The sequence below is a fragment of the Mugil cephalus genome, chromosome 13 (genome assembly GCF_022458985.1).
Source record: "Mugil cephalus isolate CIBA_MC_2020 chromosome 13, CIBA_Mcephalus_1.1, whole genome shotgun sequence".
Taxonomy (NCBI): Eukaryota; Metazoa; Chordata; class Actinopteri; order Mugiliformes; family Mugilidae; genus Mugil; species Mugil cephalus.
Genome location: NC_061782.1, coordinates 24292442 through 24320171, shown reverse-complemented (window position 1 = coordinate 24320171; position 27730 = coordinate 24292442). Strand labels below are relative to the sequence as shown.

The window sequence follows — 27730 nt, the reverse complement described above, 5'->3', positions numbered from 1 at the left end:
AGTAAACCTGTCAAAAACTCCATCCTCAATGTTTGTGTCTTGGCGCACTCCAAGTCTAGTTTACGTTGAGCCCTTCCGTTGTGAAGATGGAGACGTTAGCTAACGGGTTCTGTGTTTCATTTAATTAAGATAGACACAGAGGTACAACAAAGCAACTTCCAAACCCTTCATTATCACTCCATACAACTATTTATTTAAAACTAAATGATCCCTTAAGTATTTGAACATATATTCTACATATACATAAAATATACATAGTATTAGTTTATATTTAAAAAAAAAAAAAAAACATATAAAAAATGTTTAGACAATTTGCCATTAAGCATATTAGCAAACAACAAAAAGCAATTATCCTAATTGTTGCCAACTAATTGCATTCACTGTTTTCATTACATTCCAGTGGGTGGCCCTAACAGGCAACATATCTTCAGGAGCCCTGTCTGAGGTTATTACGGCCATATTTGTAGGCGGTTAGTTTACGGTTGAAGCAGTTTGGACATGCTCTTGTTAAAAAGCAGCATTATGTCACAACAGGTATACATATTACCTGTGGGTGTGTTGTATTCATGTCCAGGTTAGCCACAGTGTCTATAAAATAGGGGTATTGTAAAAAGTCACAAATGGTAAAACAGGCCTTGCCCTTGTAAGGCTGTTTCAGAGTGATCAATAACTCATTTGCTTGTCTCTGCTGTGACTTGGATAGAGTCAGGAGGAACAATTAGAACAGAGAGATAGTGTTACCTGATCCAGCTCGAAACCTTTTAAACAACTGCACACAGAACCGCCTAAAACATTAGATCAATATTGAGCTTTAACCAATCACATCACATACTAGTGTGTGTTACAATACTAGTGTAGCCTGTCAGAAGCAAACACAAAAAAAATTCCAGGTATATCATTGCAGCAACAAACTGTACAAAACCAACCACAACTACCCACATATGGCTACTATGAAGCCATCTGATGTGGTCATGTAGTTCACTGTAGTAGTAGTAGTAGTAGTAGTAGTAGTAGTACAGGTGTAGTACAGGTGTAGTACACAGATGGAACTTCTCTCTTTAGAAGATGCCTTGGGAAGAATACATTCCTTTTGGGACTATAAAAAAACACCAACGTGATCCCAAATCAGCCCTAATTTTGTTCTCACCCCAACTATTTTTACTCAGAATATAAAATTCAAAGCTTCCCAATTAGCTGTAAAACTTCCAACCTGGCACCTCTGGTGAGAAATTTGTAAGTGAAGTAAAAAACAACAATGATGTGTTAATAGAACAGCATAGGATGAAAAACATGTAAACTGTGCTCATCTCATTTCCCCACAGACCACAGTACTGAACAGGGTCTATCTCTGTGACCTTTGTGGTACGGTATGGCAGAAAGGACCGACTGGATCAATATCTCTGTGACTCTTCTCCTTGTGTATTCAGATGAAAGGAAACACAATCCCAGACATGAGATATTATTACACAGACAGTAAGACACAATATATTTATAGTGATTCCCAGAGAGACTGAACATACAAAACAAACACAGACCCAAGTTAATCAATGAGTTTTCTCTTCATCAGAGGTTAAAGACTTTTGTGTTGGTGTGTTAGGAGGTTAAAAACATACAGATATAATCTAATGTGAGCAGAGAATTATTCATCCAGAGGAAGCTCGGTGACTGGATTCGGGGACTGCTGAGTAACAGTATTACACCTGATGTCTAAATGTGTGTATCTGTACATTTACCTGGATATCAGGTGCACAGCAGGTGGAACTCCACATGCTGCCAATCGGCCTCCTTCCCCCAACTGGGAGCTTCGCTCCTAGGGGAGGCGGCACAGCTTGAATTCTGGGTGTCTGCTACATCCTTCAGACAGCCTGGCTAGCTCCTCCGTTAACTAAACACAAGTGTTGTGTGACTTCTAATATTTATAAAACTGCTCCCAGTGGCGTCAGCAACGATGTTGTCCATGACCTGCTATTAAATGCTGGACATATTCTGTTCTATGTTTGCTTTAACAATATTTATGCCAATTTCATTTACAGTGTATCCTTGTTGTGTACCTGTGTTGATGCTTGTTGTGTCTGTGTGTGTGTAGGCGGTGCCGAAACCCATAGCCATGGAGCCATGCTGGGGGAGCAGAGCGGGTGTTCTCACTGTGCTACTGTACCTCCCAAGAGTCCCGTCTGGAATACCTCCGCCTGGACAGTCCGGTACGATGGCCACACAATACACAAACAATATATCATAGAATGGAGGAATGCGTGATGTCAGAGTCGTCAATACAGGGGTTGAACAGCAATTTTCTATCTCAAACTGATCTTGATTTGAAAGATATGAATTGTTATTTATATATGAAAGATATAATACCCCTCATTCTCTCATATTAAATTTCTCTATGGTATCACAGGAAAAATCTCACAGGACTGCACAACATGATTAGTCCATGTGTGAGGAAAATGCAAAATATGACAGAAGCTACAACTCTGAGAGCACTGTCAAGCCTGAAATCTGACTGGATTTAAAAAGAACTACACAATTTATTTGTGTGATAACTAGCAAGCAGTGATAGGGCGTGCATTTCCACCTAGGCCTTCATAGGCTGCCCTGCAGCCTTATTCAAAACGCCTCTTAATATTATTGTTGTGATGCCCCCGCTATAAAAACCATCCACCATACGGACACACAATAAAATAGGATGTTGCATCGCAGACAGGTATCTCATATAGCGAGTTAAAGCTAGAAAATCACTTAGATCAATTCAAAAAGTCTCCTCTCACTCACTGCAGATGTGCTACATCTATGTCAAATATAGCAGAAACATTGATGTCAACCCAGTAAAATATACAAAAAAAAATGTTAATATAGTTCATTTTACTCACCGGAAGAAACAATGTAGAGTTCTCCTCTGAGCCTGTCACCCTAGCTTTGTGCTCATAGTTGCTGACTACCTCTCCAGGCTAGGTCAGGCTAGCTAGCTCCAGGATTAGACGGCCCTACCTCACAATATCATTATATCTTTTCTTTCATAGTCAGCTGTGAAAATGGATCTCTAAGAAGATCTGCAACCAAACCCATTGTGTCTCCTCCTTCAGCCATCGTAGGTTCAAAACATAGCAAAGCGTTAACGGCAGTGATTTGCTTGTGCAGCTTGCAACCGCTAGCTTGCCTTAAGCAGAGCATCTTTCCGACCCTCCAATCAGAGGACGTGAAAAGTCTGACGCTACCATGGACCGCAGGGAAGGTCTAAGAATACAAACTTAAAAATGTGATTGGTTAAAGGAACAGTGTGTTTCAAGCTTCAGACAGCAGCAAGACTCTGAAGCCTGAAACTACTTCAGCGGTTTCTCTCTTATTTTCTTGCCATGTATTGTCTGGTAGGGTTTTTGACAATATTACGCTCTCAATGGGGGGAAAGAATTGCTGCCATAGTCATAATTTGTGCCAGTCATTTTGAAAAACGCAGGTTGTGCATAATGACCAGCTGCAGTATCAGCAGACAGTATTTATATCCAACTGTCAGACTCCAGGCACGGCCACCGTGACTTTTTATGATTAAGTTGAATGAATACCAACTCTCTAACTGGTTGTTTCTCTACTCTGACTTGATTGTTGCTGTTGTTGTAAACCGTCAGCTGCCTCTGAACCATGAAATCCCACATCTTCATTATTTTAGGTTCACATAAACAGTTTGTGATCTTTTTAATAAGCTGGACTGTTTTCAGCAGCTTAACGACATCCAACAAGACTCCAGATGTAGCGAGCTGTGTTCCTCATGTGCCTTGTGGTAACATCCCCATCAGCTTCATGTAGAGCAGGCTGAGGCATTTGCAACAAAAGCCAAGGAAACACACTAAAATATGTTGGAGTCTAAGGCATCATCAGAAGTGTCATAAGATGAGGATTCTTGGCTGTAGCTCAATGTTGTAGATGTTATAGAAGGCTCAAAGATTAAGTGCCGTCAGTCGTGGCAAAGATGCTGTTAATTCAACCTGAAAGAAACACCAGGTTACCGTGGTCTGTGGTCATAGAGTTTTCTGAGCTTGGAGTCTATAGAGCATTTCCGTCATTTAATTTTTCTTAGTTTTACAACAAACAATCCGTTACGAGAAAAGTTCAGCAAGAGAAAATCAAGATATCATAAAGTTTATAAGTCAATCAGTGAGTCAGTAAAGCCACATCTGATGTTGGATCTAACACCGTCTGCTATTCTGGAGCACTGTGGTGTTGTTGTTGGGATTTAAATGAACATTGAGGCATTTAAATTAGGTTATTTCCGAGTGAACTCATTCTGACTTCAGACTGACAGCTTTTCCTGTTTTCTAACTACTTCTCTTGGTGTGAGAGATTGAATCTTTTTGGGTCAACTGCTTTGCGTTTGCTTTTTTTATATTAGGTTTTGTAAGAAATTCAACTTAACTGATCACACCAGATAAAAAGCAGAAAACCGACCAAGAGAAGGAACAGATTTTCTTCAAATCACCTGTTTGAAACTCCAAATTTTATATTGTGATACAAGTGCATTCGCACTTCTGGCGTTGGCGTGTTTCCTGCAGCAGCATGATGTATTTTTCAGAAAACTCTTGACATATGGCACCTTAAAGTCGCTCTGATGTGGTCAGGCCTGCCTGATTTCCCTCCAACACTCACTGTTGGATCAATTGTTCCCCTCAGTGAGACATCCTGACTTTCCACTGCCTGAGCTCATGTTGCGCTATGGACGGACGACATGCGATATCCCCCAGTCGCTCCAGCCGACCACCAAACGGCTGTGGAAATCACTGAAAAGACGGCAGCACTTCCTCACGGGCCCGAGCTAGGCCTGCGGCATCATGCAGCATCAGCACCCGGTCAATCTCTCCATCTCATCTTCCATCTCAGGCGACCTCTAGTACACTTTCCTGGCTGATCCAACTACATTTACTCTCTGAGGCCTCACTTTGTATTTTTGTTCTTGCCCACAGCTCTTTAGGAGACTGCTGCCAGGCAGTCTGTTGGTAGGTCTGGTCTTCATGAAATGGACTGTGTGTAACTGGAGTAGGTGTCAGCTTCATGCTGAAGCCTTTAAAACGTGGCAGCAGCAGGCACTGTAGTGTAATAAAGGGGAAGGAGCGATGCATGAAAGGTGTGTGAGAACAAGTGCTTAACAGAGAAAATGGAAGCTTTTCTACACACAGAGGTAATCACGATATTTAAAGAAACCCTAGGGATGCTAACGGTAACACAAGTGCATTAGGAACAAACGGAGGAGTGGTAAATGGCTCAAACTGTCCGAGAAATTGTCAGGAAATAAAGCATGTATAGCAAATGTCTACTTTATGCAAGATCGCAAAAAACACATTCATTAGTCCATCCATCCATTTTCTGACATTTATGCATCCTGTGGCCACTTACCTAGGCAGGTGATAAATAATCTTTAAAGTGCAAGGATTGTTTGCCTAGGCTTGAGGAGTCGGGTTAGATTTCCAACCCCATCAGATGCACATAATGAAGGGTTGAGACTTTTTCACATAAACACATCTGTGTCTAAGTATTATGAATAAATTTACACTGATCCATGACACTGTCAATATATTAAAGTACTAATAATACACTACTGATGTTTTGGACTAGTTCATCCCAGCAGGAATCCTATTTCCAGGAAGTTTGAATGATAGTGAGTTTGATTGTCTAATCAGGCAGTTCTATGGAGGACTTTCAGGTTTTTCTTTATTTTTCTACATCAGATTAGTGAAATAACAGCGATATTTCTCAGTGTTTGAAGCCTGAAGCCAAAGGTTGTGTGTGTGTGAGTTTAAGTTGCATCAGTCGTCATAGAACTACCTTACAAACGCAAGCAAGGATGTACTCCCAAGTGCATAACCACGCATGATAAAATACCAAGCAGCACATGAAAGTGCTTTAAAAAAAAAATTGCCCACCTATCATACGCTCACTTCACTTGCCTCCCTCAGTCCTCTCTCCCTGCGCTCCCCAGAGAGAGTCTCACATAGGGTCAGACAGCACCCTACTATTGAAGTTAGCACGTATGAACATGAAGTCACTGCAGGCTAGCTCCGCCCACACTCTATGGGGGACACTTCAAGAGGAATCCATGATGAGCATGCCTGTTTTAGCTCGCCTTCCCTTCTCTTTCAGCTCTTTGTTTTCTTCTTGTCCTCCTTTGCTCTGCTCCCCCGAGGTGTTACCATTAATTGACCCTTTATATGGAAGATGGAGAGAAAGAGACAGAGAGAGAGAAAGAGAAAAAGACTACCCAGCCTTATAATTTACAGTTTCTGAGCTGCGACTACATTAACCCATATTCCCATTGCTCTTTTTCATCCCTCTCACTCTGTCTTACGCCAGATTTCATTATCAGACCAAGAATTAAAGCACGTTCTTCTTCTGCTCCCATTTGCGAACATATTGAGTTAGTGCCTGATGCCACTACCCTTTTAACAGGACACGGTCATATCTATGGAGCCTCTCAGACCTTAATGCCTTTTCCCCTGCTACTGTGTGTTTTTTTATCTAAGTTAATGGAAAGCCCCTAAGTCAGAGCTGTAGTAAGACTTGTCATTGGTGGTTGTGCAGTATTTCTTCTAAGGAGGTCATCTGCTCAGTCAGAGTCAGAGAGACGGTCTGAGGTTTACAACACCCCTCTTAATCTAAAACTTGCTTCTGATCAGACTACTCTTCTCTGATTGAGATAGTAAAATGAGGCATTGTTATTGTGATATTTATAAGGTGGTTATAGCTATATATTATATGTTATGTAATTATAAGGTAGTTGTATCAGTCTGTGGACAATGTGTCTTCACATCAAGAATGAACCAATCAGGCTTCGGACATATGCTGCCTTTTCTTTTTATCTGGGCTACATTGTCCTATCTTACAACACACATGAAGTACTATTAAACACTATTGACAGTGCAGATTTACTGAACATAATACCTTTTTTCCCTTCGGGGATGAATAAAATAATCTATTTATCTATCTATCTGCAGACCATAATATTGATAACATCATATGTTTATGTGCAGTTCTACTGTGTTGACATTGTTGCTGTGGTTGTATAGCATGGTTTTTTCCTTGATGTCAGTTAATGCACCATGCAAGAGTTACAGCTGAGAGTTTGCAGAGCGAGCAAATATAGATTTCATAGTTGCAAAGCATTAGCTGCATACAGCTCAGATAAACTCAGATTATAACTCCAATCCTGACACAGGAGCACTCCTGTTGAGTATAGGTTAGGTGGTCTTTAATGTGATTCTGGACGCATTGCATTCACACTACCAAGGGAATGCGGACACATGCGGACACATGCAGACACATGCAACCGAGACCACCTCCAAATATGGTCAGAGATCACACCTGTTAAATGCCATCTTAATGTGTTCATATCTGATTTTAATTAAAATAAAGGACAGGCCCATAGTACTCTACCTGTACATACTTCTGGCATGAACTGCAAAATGACTACTTTTGCCCCAAAATGTGATGTTTTTTCAGCAATTCTGCCACCCTTATTTTAAGTGTCAATCAGGGAAGCAGTAGGTAGTTATATGTGATTGGGTTTCCACTGCTTTTCCAAAGTGATGCAGATTGTGAAACTCCTGATACAGAGAGTAGGCCTGGATGAAGTCCATTTCTCAGTTAATTTAAGTTTCAATCCATGTGCGTGTTTATGAACTTTGGGTTGTGACTGCAGATACCAGCAGCAAATACTCTGGATCCAATTTAGGTAGTTAGGGCATGCGATGAGTTGGCAATATAGATCCATTCCTCAGTACAGTCTGCTCCAGTGTATCTCAAACAAACATTTCTGATGCAAATGGACATCTTAACGAACAGTTTGAACTTTTGCCACAAAGCAGGCAGTGCCTTTACAATACATGCATACTGTTATTGCACTGCAGTGCTGGAAATGAAAGATTTGTGACTTTTTTTTAAATAAATAAATAAAGAAAAAGAGCTTTCCTCTCTATGTGTCTCCGCTGGAAAGTGTGTAATGAGAATACGGCCAGACCTCTGAGCTCTCGTATGACTTTTTGCTTCACTCTCATCTGAGACAGAAAGACAGTGACATGTACAAGATTAAAAAGAACACAGAGATCCCTCTGCTTAAAGCCAGATCAACTTCTCTGATAAAATAATTCATTTTTGGTCCATAAAAGTAAACAGATGTGGTTCGACTTCCTGACAGCGGTTGTCAGCCAAATTGCAGTGGACAACTCACACATGGTGCCTGCCTCTAAGAGCATCTTTCACAGGAGAGGGACAGCTTGACCACTGGGTGACTGTTTGACTGATTTAAAGTCGCAGTGGCCTGACATGATGGACAGGGCAGGAGAAAAAGACTGACAGGGTGAAATAGAGGGGGGAATACACTGGCTAAAAAAATAAATAGGAAAAAGATTTTATTTTTGTCTCCATCCACCACTTTTCCATCCTATATCTATAGCCCAACTCACTTTCCATCCTCTTTCAGTTTTACCGTAGCTCTATGTTCTACCTCTTGAAACTGCAGTCGTTTCATTGCTTTGTGTAAAATGGGACTCAGTCCGTGGCATTAATGGATTTACCAGGATGCACTTATCCTTAGTTCAGTTGTGGCAGAGTTATTGAGAAAGAGAAACGGCGGGCTGCATTTTCTTTTCAGGATCGTAGTTATTGGGTCTATAGAGACCAAGGCGCAGCAGTATTCACAGCCACCTTTCCCTGCGCTAATCTGCCTATTCAGCACCGCATATAGACCCGGGAATATCTGAGAGAGGGAAAACGGGGAAGAAAAATAAGGTACTGTGAGATGTTGAACATCTTTGTGAGTAAAAATAGAAAGAGAAACAGATTGAGAGAGAAAGGAGGGATTAAAATGTTGAGGCTTGATAGGAGAGACGGATCCAAGTTCCTTAAAAGACTTGACTGAGAACAGGTTGAAAGTTGGAGATGCAAGGATGAGATAAGTGATTGAAGGACTTGTTAAATGTGTGTGGTGGGTGTTAAAAGCGTCTGTGGTGACTCCTCCACACCCACAAAACTAGATTTGCATATCGCTGCAGTGAGGCAGAGGAGCTCAGTCGTTCCGCATTCATTAATCCACTCACGGTTTCCTCTAAACATAATCCACCATCATCTCTATTGTTATCTGACTTCTCCCTTTCTGTTGTATAACTTCATTAACTACCTATTGTTCCACTTTCTCCATGTCTACAGGAAAAATATGAACCTGCTTGGGGTCATGTGTTAGACTACATAATTAACTGAGCATAAGAGATGATGGCTACGTTTACATGAGCATTATTCCTTCAATCTGTGTTCAATCATTCTGATTAGAGTCAGACATGGCTAAATAAGATTTTTTTCTACACTTAAGTTTTTATAGAATTAGGGTTAGGGCTTAATTTATTCATTCAATCATTGTTGACGAGAGTGAGCGAGGTGTGAGAGAAGTTGTCTACGTCTTCCTATAATGCTGAATTTATTTTCCACCCCCTCTCTTCCTCAGGTTCTCTGTCCTGACAGAGCAGTTTAAGTCTTCTGCTGTGTCATTGTAAGCTTGGATCTTTTCCTAAGAGCAGAGGCAACTTCATTATCACAGGACAGGACACTGATGACAAAAAAAGCGGCCGCTGTGACAAATCAGATAGGAGGAAATAATGGAAATAAACCACTCGGATTAATTAAGTAAATCTCATTGGCCTATCGTGCTTTGTCCAAGTTGTATTGTAAAAAAGCTGCTACACCTACTACAGCTTCATAAACTGATGAAGAAGTCTGCTGACACAGTTGTGTGAATATTGCTTGATCAACCTTGATAATTCTGTAATTATCAAAAGAAAATGTGTGAAAGAACTCCTGAACGGTTCAGTCTGCATACTTTTACTACTCTATAGTTTTTTTTTAACCTGGGAAAAAAACTGGTGACATGTTAGCAGAGTAGCATCTAAATACAAAGTCTGGCATATTTACAGTTCCAAGAAATGAAAACCAAGAGGATCCCTCTGAGTTTTGGGACCTTTTTCAAAGCTAGACTATATTGGACCTGACTCAGATAACCAAAGATTAAACCCCTACCAATCTAAGCTGTCTGGTATTTCTCCACATGACGTCTTTATGAGTAGATTCCATTCCTCTCTCAGACCAGACTGTGACTATTGGCCTGAAAGCATCGCTGTAGCTCCACTGTCCTTTTCTTCCTCTCTCTGACTTGACCTCCTGTCACCATCCTCCTTGGGTCCCACTCTCCTCCTCTGGGTGCCTGACTGGAAAGCTGCTTGACAGGAATCAGAGGCCAGAGCTCAGAAGCTCAGCTCCATTGACCTGGAATGGATCTCCGATACTTTGATCCCCTTAGTCTTTGAAACTCTCCACCCCACTGGGATGGCCTCGCCTGTCAGCCCCACTCCTTCATCCGTCTGCTTGTTGACTTTTAGTCAAACACTCAGTGGCATTTACATTTACATGGAGGCCACTCACATATTCACTGTGTGGAGGGGTTGATAACATCTACTCCTTGTCCTTACCTTCCTTGTTGATTTCCTCTTTATTTATGTGGCCCTAAAATGAACAACCTGTCATTAAAATGATTGACAGAGCGACTACTCAAGGTCTTACTGACTTCCTCAATTTCACAAACACATTTAAAAGAACAGTGGAGAGAGGGATCCAGAGGAGCACAGTGATAATGATGTAGACACATACATCACACCTTTTTTTCAACATTTGTAGATATGCAGTTCTTCTGCGTATTTTGTTGTCCCGGATATGTTTCATACATATTTAAATTGGGATACATTTCCAAAGCTTTTTATAAGAAGCGTAAAGAATGTCTCTACCAAACACTGTCATGTCCTATTAATGAAAGCCATCCTAGTTAGTCAGGATCAAACCTGAGTCTTACATGCGTACATCAAAGCGGGCGTAGTTGTGTGTCATGTTTGCGACTCTTTTAAACCAGTAAAATCAGTGCCTCACAGATCCATGAATATTTGAATATCAACGTGTTTGATTTTCTTTGGCTCCGTGGAGCAGACGCTGCTGTGCTCTTTTTTCTGTTTACTCACACTCCGGTTCCTGAGCGGGCTGCCGTCCCTCGTGCATTCATTGAGGGCCAACTCAGAAGCCAGTCTTTCATGTTTTCTGAGGGCCTGACTCGCGAGGTTTGTCACCAGGTTAGCGAGTAGGCTCCTCCTATCGCAGATGTTTTCCAGGTTTCCACATCAGACCTGTGTCGATATGTCTTCCCGGGGAATTTAGTCTCTCGCTAATGACCCCATTAGTCTGTGAGGAGGTGAGGGGGGTTGGTGCATGCGTGGGGTTAATGATGCGTCAACTCACCTGACAAAACAATCACATTAAAGTGCCCGGTCGCCACGGCAGCAAATGAGCACTCGCGCTCACCTGGAGCATAATTTGATTACTTTTGAGCAATTTCATTTTGCAAATGGAGACGCGAGTGTTCACCTGGAAAAATCAACACAATTATGACGGTGATTTGTCAAAGGTGAAAGCTGTTTTGATGGAGGAATATTCAGATGTCACTGAAGAAACATAATTTCTTAAATCTTTGTTTACTTGAACTTCTCCAGTCTTTGCTCACTATTTGGAGGTGGTGATCAGTATGAGGTCAGGTGTTTGAGGATGTGTTGATGGGTGCGTTCGTATGAAAATGGATTCATGGCCATTTCAGTCGGATTAATAGTTTGATTTCAGTGATATGAAATAACTGGTAACTTTCCTGTTGCGTTTGTCTTGGATTTCAGTTGCCTCTGAAGTTAGTCACGCCCATCATCCTCTTCTTTCTTCTAAATTTGTTTTATTCATCTTTCGTCAATTCTCAGTTATCTGTTTGACTGTCTTGTTTGGCTGAGGGATTTTATACCTGCAGTTTATTTCAAGTGACTTTTTATTGTGTCTTTTAATCAGATATTAATAACTTATATTAATAAGTATTATTTTTTTCTTTAGCCAGTAAGAAAGTTCTTCTCAACCTTTTTTGGGGCCTATGTCTGGTTCCTCATTATCCAGCACCATCAATAGCATTTAATAGACAAGAAAGTACCAGCAGAGAAAGAAAAGTAGTAGGACTAGCACAGCATGACCTAATGTGCACACACTCTAAAAGATGATTTTTCTGCACAATAAGATAAGTTTGTTATGGTTGCACATTATAGTGAGTTGATAACTTAATTTAGCACGTTGGTCTAAATGAAAATAAATAAAGTAGTTCCCACTCAGTGTACGTGAATTTTCAAAAGACGTTTCTGCTTTAACTCAACATAGAGGTGTATTCAGTTAGCACAACTTCAAATTTATTCTGACTTAGATAAATGAAGTAGTGTACTAAAAAATTAAGGTCACAATTTGCATGAACAATTCTGAGCAGAATGAAATGAAAATAAATAAGACAGAAACAAGACATTTAACCCACCCAGTGGTGTATGATGTTGAGTGATATTTGGTGGTGGTTGGAGAGGTTGTTTACCACCAGCAGGGTAATGTGTCCAATGTAAAGCGACTTTGTGTGTCTATGATAAACCGCTCTATAAGACGAATGCGTTATTATTTTAACACAATTAAAATTACGTTTGTTTAACTTAAAATATATCAAAACAAATAGCCATGCAGATAATGTTGAGCCATCACATCATTTGTTAGAATGTAATATTTCTGTAAGTTATATATACACCTGCAAATTACTACTCAGCAATAAGCTGATTTCACAGGAAGTCTGAAAGACTGAGATCCCTCCTATAAATAGGTAATCACTGCAGTAAGGCCGTGTTCCAGATGGATCCTCAGGAGATCCTAATGTTACCTATGAAGAAGCTCTTCATCCCCTTCACAGGAGAGAGACAAGGAGGAGAGCATCACTTTTCCTCTGGTGGTACGTTATAGATGACACTCTGATGTCAGACCCCATGAAGGCAGGCCAAAGAAAGGAACTGGAAAGCTGCAGCTTGTATTGTTCTTTGGTGAAATCATGTCTTAAAAAAACACCCGGCCTCAAGAATACCTTTGCTGACATGAATTAATTCATTCAGACATTTATTATCATGTGTTAATATTACAGACCTATTTAATCAGGTCAAAATGTCCTTAACAACTATATTAACAAGTAGACAATGTCCTGAAATGGGTTAATGGGACTGCAACGACTGAACCTAGCAGTTCAAAGATGTGTTTACTCCTCAAATATACAAACAATCTACAACAAGCACTACTAGCACTACTGGAGCTACTCAAAAAGCCAAATCTAGCGCGAATGGCAGCCAAAACAAACACACCTAGAAATCCACTGCCAATGAGACAACAAAAGAGCCATAGAAAAAGACCAGGTGCTGCTGGCCAGTCACCTTCCCTTCGTCATTATGGACGAACAGACAGACTGTATGGCTCACCATCTCAGAACGAAGGCATGTGCACAGGTGCACAACTTACTAGCTCAAACCTACAGAGTCACGTACACACACAGGCACACGCTGAGTGGCTGTGTAATCGGCTTTCCCCTTTCCACCCACTGAAAATAAAAAAAATCCCAAGAATCACTCGAGTGTGAAATGCTGAAAACGTCCTGCATCCAAATCATACCAAGAGCGCAGCAGATTCCCTCCACTGTTGGCCTGTTTTGTTTATTTGGCTGCCGCATATCGGCAGATTGAGCTCTCGTCGTAATGACCATGCGTTGTCAGGAGGGAAATACGGGACTAGCTGCAACTTGCAAGAGTTGCCATGGCTCTAAATCCACATTAACAACAGTCCAACTGCCAAGGTAACACAATGCTCCAAGGCATCTGATGCCTGCCATCTCTCTAAGCCCTGCTGTGGAAGGTGAGTCAAACGTCAGATGTGGCGGTTGTTTTGAGAGAAGTGTGACATGCTGCTGGATGGTGAGAGGGAGACATTGGAGAAAAGGAAAGAGAAAGAGACAGGATGGCAGAAGATGCGCATGAGTGACCTCGGCGTTAGCCAGACGATACTGGCCAGAGAGACAGTGATAAAACCTTTTCTGATATGATGATGCATCTCCACCTGCCACACGCATGCTCAGGATTTTCACACCGATGTCCACCAAAATGGTTTTGGCCCTCAGCAATAGTTCAGTATTATGTTTTTTGTTTGTTTGTGTGGTTGGTTAGGGTTTTTTTGTTTTGTAGTAGAAACACATAGTTTTAAAGCACTTTATTCACACAAGGAATAAAGGAGCATCTGAATAGACAAAATGGTTCTTCGATATTCTCAGATCAATATAAACATGATTGAGCTATCATTTAAAGTGCCTTTTCAAATCAGTCCTCTACTTTACATAACAGACCGTTATAAAAAGAAACATTAGATTCACAGCAGGTTCAACTGCAATAACAAACAAGTCATGACAAATTAAAACAGCACAGTGGGTCTGTGGTAGATCCTTGCTGGACTTGTTCCTTCAAGAATGCTTAATATTCTACAAATATGAAAAATAATTAGAAGATTATAGGTTGAACATCTGTCATTTATTTCAAAATCTATGTGTTTTATTTAGGTCACCAAAGCAGAACCCCCCATTGGCCTGTAATTATTTTTTGGTCTTTTTTTGTAACGTATATCTTTTTGCATGTCATAGCTGGTTAAGTGGGGGTTTTTTTTCATTGTTGGTGAAGACAACTCTTAAAGTTGTTGCACCTCCAATTTTGTTTTTGTATTTTGCAGATACAGTAACCTATTATTGGAGTGTACTGACTTAATTTAACATTTTTAATTAAAGTCTATATCTTATATTTAGCTTTGTCTTATCTGAGCACATACAGTTAATATGAAATCAAAGGGTCACCAAAGCAGAACCTTGCAGAACCCCACAGTTTTCCTGAAATTAAAAAAGTTTGCCATATTTCTCAGTTCATTGTATGCTTTTTGAATGTGGTTGCTGGTTAAATGAAGTTTTTCCATAACCATCTGACATAACTCTTAATTATTAAGTAATTAATAATGTTGAAATAATGATTGTTATAATTAGCTTGTTGACTGAAAGTTGGTTTTGATTTCTGTCGCATATACAGTAAAGTGAACTCGAGAAAATTACTTAAATGCCTGGTTGGACTGTTGACTGATTAATCAGCCTCAATTAACCCATATCACTTCCTTGCATTGACACCTGTATCACCTCCCTCTAAACGGCATGTTACTGTGCATCTCAGTTAACTGTGTTTTCTCTGGGATTCTAGGTATTGCCATAGCAAGTGCTCTTGTAGACACGTCACAACAGCGAGTGATGGACTTCAAAGAAAGAGGTCTCGGTCTGAAGCACCGCAAACACACCGTGCACCATCAAGGGACCTGTGTATGAACTACATGCCGTCAACAAGGTGACAACACATCCATTGTAGCCCCAGGAGGATTTCACTGGAGATATTCTTATTGACTTTCGATTCAGTGGAACGTTGTAAACAAAAGGCAAAGCCTGTGAAAATTGGGTTTGGATGATCCTTGATCTTAAAGTGGCTCAGAAGGAGGACAGATATGGATGGGAGTGGAGATGTGCAGGCATCCAAATGGGAGTAAAACGGCCCCTTTCTTCCTTGGATCAAACAGAAGATTTCTTCGTATGTTCGTCCTGGTGAGCCAACAACAGGAAATGGAAACTAAATGCAGATTGACAACAAGAATGTGTTTCTATTCTCATGCCATGTGGCCGTGTGTCTCCAGCACTATACTTGTCCGTCAGCCTGTCATGGAGTCTGACATATTGACAGAGGGAAAAAAAATGTTTTTCACAGGTAAACCAAACTAAACGGCTTTGAGCTGCAGTGAATCGTACTGAGCTGACACGAAGTCCTCCTGATTTACAAACCTGCACAGACTCAGGAGCGAAGTTGGGGAGAAACAAACAAGAAAAAATAAAATAACATGGCTGTAGCTAGATCAGTGGGGGAGCTGGTCTGTTTCAAGGATTTGCTTGTGGAAAAAAGTTTCATCTGGGGATTTTTAGTCTACTGTCGTTGTGATGTTGAAGAAGAACTGCATTTTGCTATGAAGATCGTTGGATGTAACCATTGTCTTTAATGTGATTTGCTATTCCCTTATTGACATTTGAAGTTATGTTGACTTTTGATATCTGCTCAGGTGCTCTGTGATGGAAAGGCTCCATTATCTATAGCCGTGGGCCTTATACACATCTGTATATGCACTACAAGTGAAACGCTTTACCGGTACATTAGGACCCTCTGAGGGATTGTATTATGCAACTAATCATCGTTTATTCTGGGCTGTAACATCAAGGTCGGTACATCAAACACATACTACTGACGGTTTTCATTCAGTCTGTTATGTTTCAGTTTTAACTGTGAAGCTGCAGTATACATCTTTGTTTCTCAAGACCTCCAGAACATTTCATGCCTGTTTATTTGTGACTAACTTTAATGTAACATATCTCAATATGTAATATTTATTAATTATGCAAATCACAGTTAAACAATAATTTAGCAGGTTTTACAAATGCACTACAGATTTTTTCAACAAAGTCTAAATAATTGATTTTATAGAACAAGTCTGTGCAGTTTTCCCTTTTTTGTGTGCGGCGTCTTCGTTCATATTACACATTTTATGCAAGTGTTACGCAAGTGTATGTTTGTTGTCCTCAATTGTGTTAAACCTTCCTTTAATCTTAAAAACTCACTTTTAGCGTCTGCACATGCACAGTAAAGTTATGTCTTGATGCACCTGTGTTGTCAACATATTGAGCCTGACTGTTTTCTTTCAGGTATTTTGTCGTCGTGTAATTTTGCACCAGATTGTTGATGAGACTTGGATTAACAAAGGGCAGCTCACCACACTGTTTTTGTCCATACAAACATAAAATCTGTACAATTAAAAAATATATATATATTTTGACGTGTCTTCATTTAACAGGGTCTGATGTGCGTGCTCTGTTACCTCTGATGTTGTGGAACTGCATTGATTGGTGTTCACAGGATGTCACTGGGGTCAGATGATGACCTCAGCTGACATGATAGACTCTGCCACCCAACACTGCTGATAGTGTTACACAGTGAGTTGCTCAGAATCCTGGGTGGAAAAATAACTGCTAGCATGTCACCATGTCCTAGTTATCACAGGTCCGATTTAATGATTATCACAGTCAACACCACTTACATGAATACCACTGTTTTTAAATAATCCAAATAAAAGAGCCTCATGTAACCACATCAGTCAGAACAGACTGATGTGATCAGATTGAGAGGGGTGCTGTTGTACAGGTGTGCCTACTCTTTCCACTCACTAAGCAACAAGGAAATACATAAATACAAAAGAAATAAATAAAGAAAGTACATTAAATACAATTTCTCCCCCCTAGTAAATAGGACAGACAGTTCTTGAAGCAGATCTCGCATCCTGTCAAACACAGGTGAAAATAATGACATAAACAAGGGCAGCAGTTTTTCCTCTTGTGTTTGTCCTGCCATCGTGCAGACATGTGTTTAAACTCAAGCACCGTGGCAGGGCGTTGTCAACAAAGGTGGTGCCACATGCAGCTCATAGACATCACTGCAGCGCCCGTTCTAACAGGGGTAATCTGGGCTTGTAGCTTTCTCCAGAACCGCTCATCCAAATAACTCAACGTCGTCCATCCTGAGCAATGCAGCTGCCGTGACAGGTCGCTGAGCAGTGAACCATGGGCTTGCTCAGAAATCATCCATGACATAATAACACGAGGCGTTGCCAGGGCTTGACCACTGCTGCAGAAGCCCGAGGCACAGACCAGTCCGAAACAACAGCACACCGGGCCGTTCTGAATTTGATCACAGCCGGAAAAAAACAACCAACTACTGAACAAGTGAAGGGATATCAAGCGTAAAGCACAGGGGTAAGGGTATTATTGGCAGGGAAACAGTGGACAAATATTTAGCTGGATATAAGTCATAGTAAGTGGTTATGCCCTGGTGTCATATATGACAAGAACACTTCCCACACCCACTGGATGGAGCCCTTTAAGAGAGGGTTCCTACTAAGATGTCCCTGCAAAATGCAAGTTGCGTTGGGAGTTTCAATCGTGGCAGCTGAGCTATTCACAAGTTCCTGTAAAGATCTGCAGCCCCGGGGAGGCCCCTCCAACCAGCCTGAGGCCACATGCAGTCGCTTCCCTGTGAAAGCAAAATAGAAAACACCTCTCAGACGAAATCCGACAGCCGCTAATCCAAACAAGTCAACAATACATTCACCCGCATCTCCGGGGACACACCTGACAAGTGTGAAGCAGACGGGATGAACGATGGTCGAGGCAAGCGAAGAACAAACACACACACAGCCAGGTTCCCAGCTTTACTAGTGAGAGAAGCATAAAATAAATCCAGACAGACCGTGGATTATGTCCTCGGTCGGCGAACAGCGGGAGGATGGATTGTGGATGTGATCCCAACATCTTCAGAATTAGACACTCGTATGTGAATGTGGAAACAGAAGAAAACAGCAGCGTACAGTCTTTGGAGTGGCGGCTGCTCTCTGCTGACTGGAGGCATTTTTAAAATCCTTCACAGTCAGCGCAGGTAAACAAAAAGCTGGGTAAACAATGCTTTCACGTCAGTAATCATTTACATGTGCCCTATTTTGCCTAAAGGTGCCTGAGTCTGATGCTGCTCACTGAGACTTGATTGGATATTTCTCATAAATCTTCATGAATTAAATCTTTTTTTCACAGGCTGTTAGTCTGCTTCTTATTTTTTCTTTCTTTAAACATCTAGTTTGGAGCTTGAAAGGTCTGTGAACATTACATGGGGTCAACGCTGCTGCTGTCACCACCATTAGTGACCGGGAGGATAAGTGCTCTTTTTTACGCTCTCAGCTCACTCTATTATGTTTTTTTTTTTTTTTTTTCGTTACCTTAAGAGAAAAGACTGCAGTATTTAGCATTAAGTGGGCTGCTGGCATCTTCAATCTGCTCAAAACCTGCACGTCAGAGACAGCAGGAAGTGGTGCACTTTCCCTTTTATCCCAACGTTACATGGTTTTAAACCAGTGCTGAGGATCAAAGGGAGGTCTTCGTTTTTTCAGAGTAACGCTCAATACCTAAGCACACGAAACAAGCCCAACATACAAAGTAGGTAAGAAGAAGAAAAAAACAACCTGTCATGTCAGATTATTGGCATTCTAATGTTGGACTGAAGCTACATCACAAGGGAATGCCTTGGTAAACCCTTAACATCTGTTTGATCTCTCATTACTCTTTAGTAGAAAATTGATACAAAGAACCTGACACATCACATCATCATGTGAGAAAACACCGACTCAATTGTCCATAGCTTGTATTTACATGTGGATACGTTCTATTCAATAAAGTGTGCAGGATCAGTGCAAGAGCTGAATGTCAAGTGTTCCAGCAGAGCCTCAGTTTAACCTCACAATCTGTTCCCTAACTTAACGTGCTAGATTCACAGTCATACACAGACCCTCCACTGGCTCAGCGTTCAAGTTTCACTCAAGGATGATATACATGCAAACCTTCCAAGCTGCACAGTTGCATCTACCAGGCTGAGATCCCAACAACTGAAATTTCTCAAATGACCACCAAAAACTTGTGTTTAAATGTCCAACTTTACAGCAGAAATAAGATACAGCTGGATATAGTAATTAAGATCTCTTTAACCAGTTTCTCCATTCATGACTATTAAATGATTTTCTTGATTTGTTGTTGTTAATATATACAAAAAAAATCAGTAACAAATTTAAACGAATATACGTGGATTTTATTAGCATTAGTTTGAATCAAAGGCTTTAGTAGCATCTAAAATGTAAAATTAATTTTAAAAAAGGAGCTGTTGTGCGATTCATTGTACAAACAGATTTGAAAAGCAGTCATAGATATATTTTTACAGATATCTCCCAAAGAAAGGAGAAGTAAATGGATCACTGCATTACAAACTGGAGTCCAGGCACAGAAACCTGGTGTTGTGGTTCACGTTTAGTGTCACGTAAGTGTCAGGTTTTGATGAAGTCATACCTTAAGTTACTTCTTAAGTTATGTTCTGGAGGGCTGTCAGATGAGTCTGTGGATGACGGCCGACAGTAACTATTTCAGTTCAGACACTACAGTATTTTATGGCTAACGTTACTTCTCAGTAAAGCTCTTAGCGTTAGCATCTTTTATTTAGCTACATTTATCATAATGATATGACCTAAAACTAACTTGAACTAACTGAAATTTAAGTCAAATCCATACTAGTTCATATGGATCATTGTTGAGTCCAGTTGTCTTTAATTTGATGTGATAATCCACATTTTTCCCAGTCTCATCTTATTCACTGATACATTGCACCCCCAGGCAGCAGTGGCATCAATGCATACCCTCTATACAGTGTGGAATGGTAGTTAAAATTGCTAAAATTGGTAATTGCTAAGATTATAAAATGTAGACGGTGAGGTAGTAGTTTGTGCAATATAAGGTGGTGCAAAAAAAAGCAGATTTATTTGTGCAAAACATCACTGTAAAAAAAAAAAAAAAAAAAAAGAAAGAAAGAAAGAAGGAAAGAAAGAAAAAGTCCAGTCTCAGGTCTGAGTTATTGGTGTTGTACAGCCTGATGGCAGGTGAGATGAAGATGCTGGCTAAGCGTCACCTGCCTGAGCTCCACTCATGCTCCACTTCTTTGCTCTGACAAAATGGAGACGGTCAGAGACACAACACTAAGCTTCAAAACTCCTTTTAACTGTTAAGTTATGGCTGATGTCCCTCTTTATCTGAAGTCAGTGAGCATTGTTACATTAGCTTCTCAAAACTCTTCTCTCATTTACGTATGCAACAAAATAAAGCCTTGACTTCAAAACCAAACCAGATGTCGTTCTGCTGAGAATGAACAAGTCGGAGATGAAGAATTTGGTAAGTTCAAGGCTTAAATTTCAGACACATTAGTTAACTAGTAAAATGACATATCACCTGTGACCGTGTCTGAGCCTCGTCCAGACAGAAAAAGATATGAACTCATGTTTGTGTCTTTCAAAGAGCTTTCCCACCAACCCTTCCAACCATTTCAAGGAACTGCCTAACCTGACTGTAATCTTTACTCTCTTTACTCTTCAGTTCAGTTCAGTTCAGTTGTAAAACAAATTTCACTGGATTCTCAGACATCTTTTCTCCACCCTATCCATCCTATCTCCCTTTATAAGATCAGCCTCCACTCTCTCACACCCCTTGGTGTCCCGCCCTTCTCGTTCGCCCCCTCTTGTTGAGGACTCAGGGTCAGCTGAGTCACGTCCGTGTGATTGATGCCCTATCCAGACCTCAATCTTTATGCCATTACGGGCCAATTGCGGCGGGTTATTTGGCCCACTATCTCAGAACGAGTGACCGAGTCAGCCAGAAGGGATAGTGAGGGGGAGAATGGGGGGGTTGACACAGGGGGAGTATGGGGGGGTTGACACAGGATTACAAAGCACACAGCTGTCCTCTGACTCCCCTCCACACACATACACAACCAACCAAACCACCAAGCAGTCAGTCAGTCAGTCAGTCAGCCTCAGTGACGCTGGGAAGAATGTTGCCCCTGTCTCCGTCGTCCTCTACCCAGCATGCACTGCTCCCTCATAAGTGGCCTTCTGCGCTAACAAAGAGAGCTGCTATTTTTTTCCTCCAGGGACACGAAGTGCAAAGATGCAAAGGATGAAAGAAGGAGTGAAGTTGTTGATGCACTACATCAGCTTTATTTGTGCGCAGTTTCCACAGTCGTCATGTAGGAGGGTCAAGGTGACCAGCTTCCTGCTTTATCACGGACATTTTTCCATTCAGGAAAAAAGTCTTTGTTCCCTTATGTTCAATATATTTATACCTCCTGTATTGTGTCGTTGCTCTGTAATGGATTTTATATAACTCACTTAATAACGTTTATGAAAGCCTTTCTGTTCCTGAAAGCACGTTTATGCAGAGTGATATACACTCACCGGCCACTTTATTAGGTACACGTTGCTAGTAAAAGGTTGGACCCCCTTTTGCCTTCAGAACTACCTTAATTCTTGGTGTCATTCTTTCAACAAGGTTGGAAACATTCCTCAGAGATTTTGGTCCATATTAACATGACAGCATCACACAGTTGCTGCAGATTAGTCGGCTGCATGTCTATGATGACAATCTCCTGTTCCACCACATCCCAAAGGTGATGGTCTATCGGATTGAGATCTGGTGACTGTGGAGGCCATTGGAGTACAGTGAACTCATTGTTATGTTCAAGAAAGCAGTTTGAGATGGTATGAGCTTTGTGACATGGTGCATTATCCTGCTGGAAGTAGCCGTCAGAAGATGGTACAATGTGGTCATAAAGGGATGGACATGGTCAGCAACAATACTCAGGTAGACTATGGTATTTAAACCATGCTCAGTTTGTACTAAGGGCCCAAAGTGTGCCAAGAAAATATACCACATCATTACACCACCACCAGCAGCCTGAACCATGGATACAAGGCAGGATGGATCCATGCTTTCATGTTGTTTACATCAAATTCTGATCCTGTCATCCGATTGTCACAGCTAAAATCAAGACTCAGTGTTCTCAGTTTCTTGTTCTTAGCTGACAGGAGTGACACCCGGTGTGGTCTTCTGCTGATGTAGCCCATCTTCTTCAAGGTTGGACGTGTTGTGCGTTCAGAGATGGTATTCTGTATTCCTTGGTTGTATCCTCCGCCTCAATTTTATGGCATCTAAAATAGTGCTGTAACTGAGGCTCATTCATCAACCAGAAACTGGTTAGTTATTTTTGTTTAACTGACTGACAAAATCTAGCATTAGTCAGGGAATTCAGACAGTACTAGGAGACTCTGTTGAAGTGAAGAAGTAAGATAACTACACAACAAACCAGGCTTCTTCTACAAACACCCTATAATCAATATTTCTGATAATTACATTTCCCTGGTATTTATCTTGTAATTGGTCTTTCAGCAAACATTTCATTTCTGTCTCTTCCTTACGGCAGAACTTTAAAGACACACGTCATTAGAGCTGTAAACAACCTGCCTAATTGAACTATGATTATAAAGAAGAAAAGATGATTACGCCAAGCATATCTATTAGTATTCATAACCTATTTGTCACGGTGACATGAATTGGCCACACAGGAGTTGAGCGTGTTGCACAGTTATTCCCTGATGATGCATTAATAGATGGTAATTCACGCTGGTGTCAGGAGACTTAGTGTGTTCATGTTAAGTTTTATGACTCCTCCTCTTATAAACTGTCTGTTAATGAATGGAGCTTCAGCATCAATATAAATAAATATATTACTAGTAGGGGGCTTGTTATGAGAGCAGGCGGACTGCAGGTCAATTCTAACGACAAGTCTGGCTCAGGTTTGTTGTGGTTTTTATTTATATCTATCACCTGTCTTCAGAATCCTCGACGCTCAAGTCAAAGTGTTTATTGGATCACAAATCTCCAGAATGTCCCCCCACAGACAGAGAGAGAGAGTACGGCCAAAATGAAGGGGGAAATGGCGCAACTAATAACTTCTCCCTCATGAGAATCAAACTGTGAATATAAATTATTGTTTTTATGGAGGTGATTATCCCGACAATCCCATCCAAAGCAACTTCTGGCATTATGTCTGTGAAGATTCTCATTATCACTCAGGCCTTGGTTTATCCACAAAAGCTGAAACAAAGGTGACTTCATTGTTTAGTTTACCACTAATCCAAGGATCTTCTGTAGTTCTCCAGGACTAGTTGGGCAACAAGCAACGGCCCACTTGAACTACACTGACCCGTTACTCATCTGAAATCAGGGGATGTTGTTCAGATTAGCCCAGGTGGTTCTCTAAAGACCCACTAGTGTCCAGGTACCCCAGACTTAAGATGTGAAAAGGCGTTAAAAGTTTTGGGGACAGATGTTAAGACTACGCTATATGTGGTTGATAAATGATGTCCCAGTCCTATTTAGATAGGGACGTTCCTCTTTCAGATAGAGGAGCAAAGGAAGCCATCTATGAGGAAAAGACTCAAACGCTTCGTTTGTGGACAACTCCTGTCACACTTTGCCAGTGCCACTAACTGCAATAGAAGGAGGAACAAATATGATGGAAGATTTTCATCACGTTAAAAATACGTAGCAGTGGACAGCTGACCAAGGCACCAAAAATACTATACTTCTGTGGCAGCACAGCTCGAGCGTAACACTATCCATTATGAGGAAAAATGATATCAGATTTCTGGCTTACTGAAGTTACAAAATTGTATGTAACCATTTGCATCATTAAATGAATTACAATTATGAGTTGTCAACCTCATTAAATGTCCAAATGAACTATTAAAGACTGTAAAAACTAGCTCTGGATATGTCTTCCTGTCAGCTGTTTCAGAACAATGAATAAAAAATGAATGAGTTTTTCTTCATCACCACTATCTCTGCTCTATATTTACCATCACATCTCTTTTGCACTTTGCGCTGCTGCACAAACTCAAAATAGCCAGCCCATATGGAGGCCCCCTACACAGTGTGTACACCCTAGACCTGCTGCTCTGCACCTGTTGTTGCACCTCTGTGACTAAAGTAGTACAGCAACAAGTGAAAGGACACGTCTTAAGAGGAAACTGCTCTAAATCTACATATGCAATCGTATACACAGACATATGAACAGGAAAACACATACAAAGAACTGTAAAAGCACCAGATACAAATTCTGGTGGTTGATGCTACACAGAGAAATCCTCATTCATGATCAGTATGAGGAGATAGATTGCTCCTGGGGAGGAAGCAAACCTTTAAATTAGGAAACTAGCATATTTTTCATGTGGCGTCCAGGCAATTGTACACTCCTGCTGGAACTTAAGACAGAAGTCACGTCATCTCCATTTGAGACATTTTGTCACTGAACATGATTATTTAAGCAGATGGGGTTCTTCAGAGATCAGCCAGATTAATCAATAAGTTCACAGTTATTGTTGATGAAATGTTTCATCCATCTAGCATATTGAGCTTTGGGGGGATGTTGGGGCTCAACAGGAACATTTCTTGGTGTTGCCCATCACTGGGGTCTGTTAGCGACCAGATCCTCACTGTAGTTGAAGAAAACCGTACCTTGTTCCTATTTAAATCGCAAAGCCCCACCAGTCTTTTAGAACTGAAGAAGCTACTTGAAACATGCACAATCCAGCTGCCCTTGTTTCAGCTTGCTTTTTGGACGTACCATGACCTGGATGACTGAGAACACTTACAGGCAGCCATGCACTAATTCCACACTACAAACTATGTTATTAGTCAACAGTTAAAACTCAAGTTGTGATCACAATCACATATTCACACCACAGGGGAAAACGTTAAGCCATTAATCTATTAAAGCGAAGATCCAACAGAGGATTTATCATCAATAAAACAGAGCAAACATTCCTGCTGGAACCGTCTGTGATGTGTTGTACAAGTGCCACAACAAAGAAAAAGCTGGAAGCCAACACTGCATTCAGCAGCTCAAATCCTTCGAAAAAAATAAAATCGCATCCTTCTTTGTGTCCATACAAAAATGAATCAGGGAACTTAAGGGCTTACTAGAAAGCGTTACAATTAATTTGATTTCAGGACAAAAAAAAAAAAGATCTTGCTCAATTACCAGCTAAAAAGAGATAAACCCCAAAAGTGATGCCATTTGCCCATGCAAGCGCATGCCGTTTCTTATTATTCTTCGTCAGTCTATTATTAAACTAGCATGGCACCTGCCTGCACTGCACAGCTTTCATCACAGCTCGCACCACTCCCATACACCAGCACTTCCCACAGTACGAAAAGAGGACTTTAATGACTCTTAATAGGCTCAGTCTCTGCATGCGAAATGCTGCCTGCTATCAAAAAATCCAATTCCCCACACTGGCTGGACGTATTATTTGATAACCATCTTTACAGTTGTCTACTTTTTTCACTGTGGGGGAAATGCTTCCTGAGCATGTGCTGTTTAAATCTGTTCCAGCTCCATCGTACTGTTTCTTGGATAGCTGGATGTTCATTAGATTTTAATTAATACATGAAAAATCAAGTGACAGCGTTTTAGATATTTTCATTAAATACCACCTTAAAAAAAATAAAAAATCGAATCCCTGCGTGGTCTGTTGATTTAACTTTTGATTTTGAAAGCACATCTGGCACCTCATCTATTAATGTGTCCAGACTTTAGAGAACAGAAAGTATGAAACAAAATTGTTCTCTGTATACATCCCTTATATGCCACAAGGGGTTTTCATGGGCACAATTACATTTTAAAGTCATATCCAAAAATGTTTTAGCGTGTTCTTCTTAATGCAGATGTACTCAATAATCTATCAGTTTTCTCAATTAATCCTGAAACTAGAAGTGCTCACTTGAACCAAAAGGATTTGACTATTTTTCACTCAACAATCACTTCCTACAAATACAAAAAGAAAGAGTGATCACTGATCACTGTGTTACACTATTTTAAGATCTGTCTTCATAGTAGAAGTCACAGGTTAACTCAATTTAAGTGTTTTTTTGTCTCCTACATGGCTATTAAAGGAGATGGGGTTCCACAGGGATAAATCGGGCAGGTGACCAACTAATTGAGGTAACAGACATACGACATGAGACATCTGTGACTCGCTGACATATATTGTAAATTGAACAACATAACATGTTGAAGATGCCAATTTTTTTTTTTCCAGTACAATTTTATATAATATGCTACATGGTACTGTCAGAGATGATAACCTCTGCATTCGAGGACAGGTAAGTTGGAATGTTGTTTATAGACTTCAGTTCATCATTCAACACCATGATCCCACAACAGCTCATTGGGAAGCTGAGCCTGCCTCAACTCATGGGCCTCCCTCTGGAACTGGTTCCTGGGCTTTCTTACCAAATGGAAATCCACCACCCTGATCACTGAGGTGTGACTGAATATCAACAACAATGTACAGTGTTTATAGACAATTATATTTTATGTATATATAAGATCTTTTCTTATTCTGTATCGTAATATGTTAATAAGAGCAGTAGATGCAGTGATACACTGTAAAATAGTTACCGTAAGATTTACAGTAACTTACTGACAACAGGTAGTGTAGTGAAGTTACTTAAATACTGTGCTTTCAGTAGTTTTAACAGTATAGAGTTACAGTTAAATACTGTGATTTAAGTTATTTCTACAGCGCTTGTTCATTAACTGTACAAATAAAAACAGTTGAGCACTGTTTAATAATGTTATGGTATTTGGCAATACAGTACTATTAACAGTAGATAACAGCTGATCACTGTAAATTCACACTGACATTTCAATAATGTTTCACTGTGTTTTATTATTACTCATCAATAACAGAGTGACCCATATTCTAAAATACAAAAGCCCCAAAAATTAAGGGAACTACAAAACAACACAATGTAAGTAGAAAGTCAATTTTACTTCTGTGAAATCAACTTGTCCAGTTAGGAAGCAACACTGATTGTGAATCAGTTTCACCCGCTGTCATGTAAATGGAACAGACAACAGGTGTAAGTGCGAGACAATTAGCAAGACAACCCCTATAAAGGAGTGGTTCTGCAGAAGGTGACCACAGACCACTCTCTGTTCTCATCCTTTCTGGCTGATGTTTTGGTCACTTATGTGTTTTGTCAGGGATCTCGCCCCTAGAGGAAGCATGAGGCGATGCCTACAACACACAGAAGTTGCTCAGGTAGTGCAGCTCATCCAGGATGGCACATCAATACGAGCTGTGGCAAGAAGGTTTGCTGTGTCTGTCACCACAGTGTCCAGAGCATGGAGGAGATACCAGGAGACAGGCCAGTACACCAGAAGACATGGAGGGGGCCCGT

At 40.6% G+C, this 27730-nt stretch overlaps 1 protein-coding gene across 5 annotated transcripts in view; it reads left to right on the top strand.

Moving 5' to 3' along the window:
* Positions 1-16837, top strand: part of atrnl1a (attractin-like 1a) — a 266309-nt gene extending 249472 nt beyond the window's left edge. For all 5 annotated transcript variants that reach the window (XM_047602954.1, XM_047602956.1, XM_047602955.1 and 2 more), the window contains 2 exons: positions 2087-2201; positions 15177-16837. In XM_047602954.1, the coding sequence (XP_047458910.1) occupies positions 2087-2201; positions 15177-15298 (237 nt within the window). In that variant the 3' untranslated portion in view covers positions 15299-16837. The remainder of the gene's footprint in view (positions 1-2086; positions 2202-15176) is intronic.
* Positions 16838-27730: the final 10893 nt, after the last annotated feature.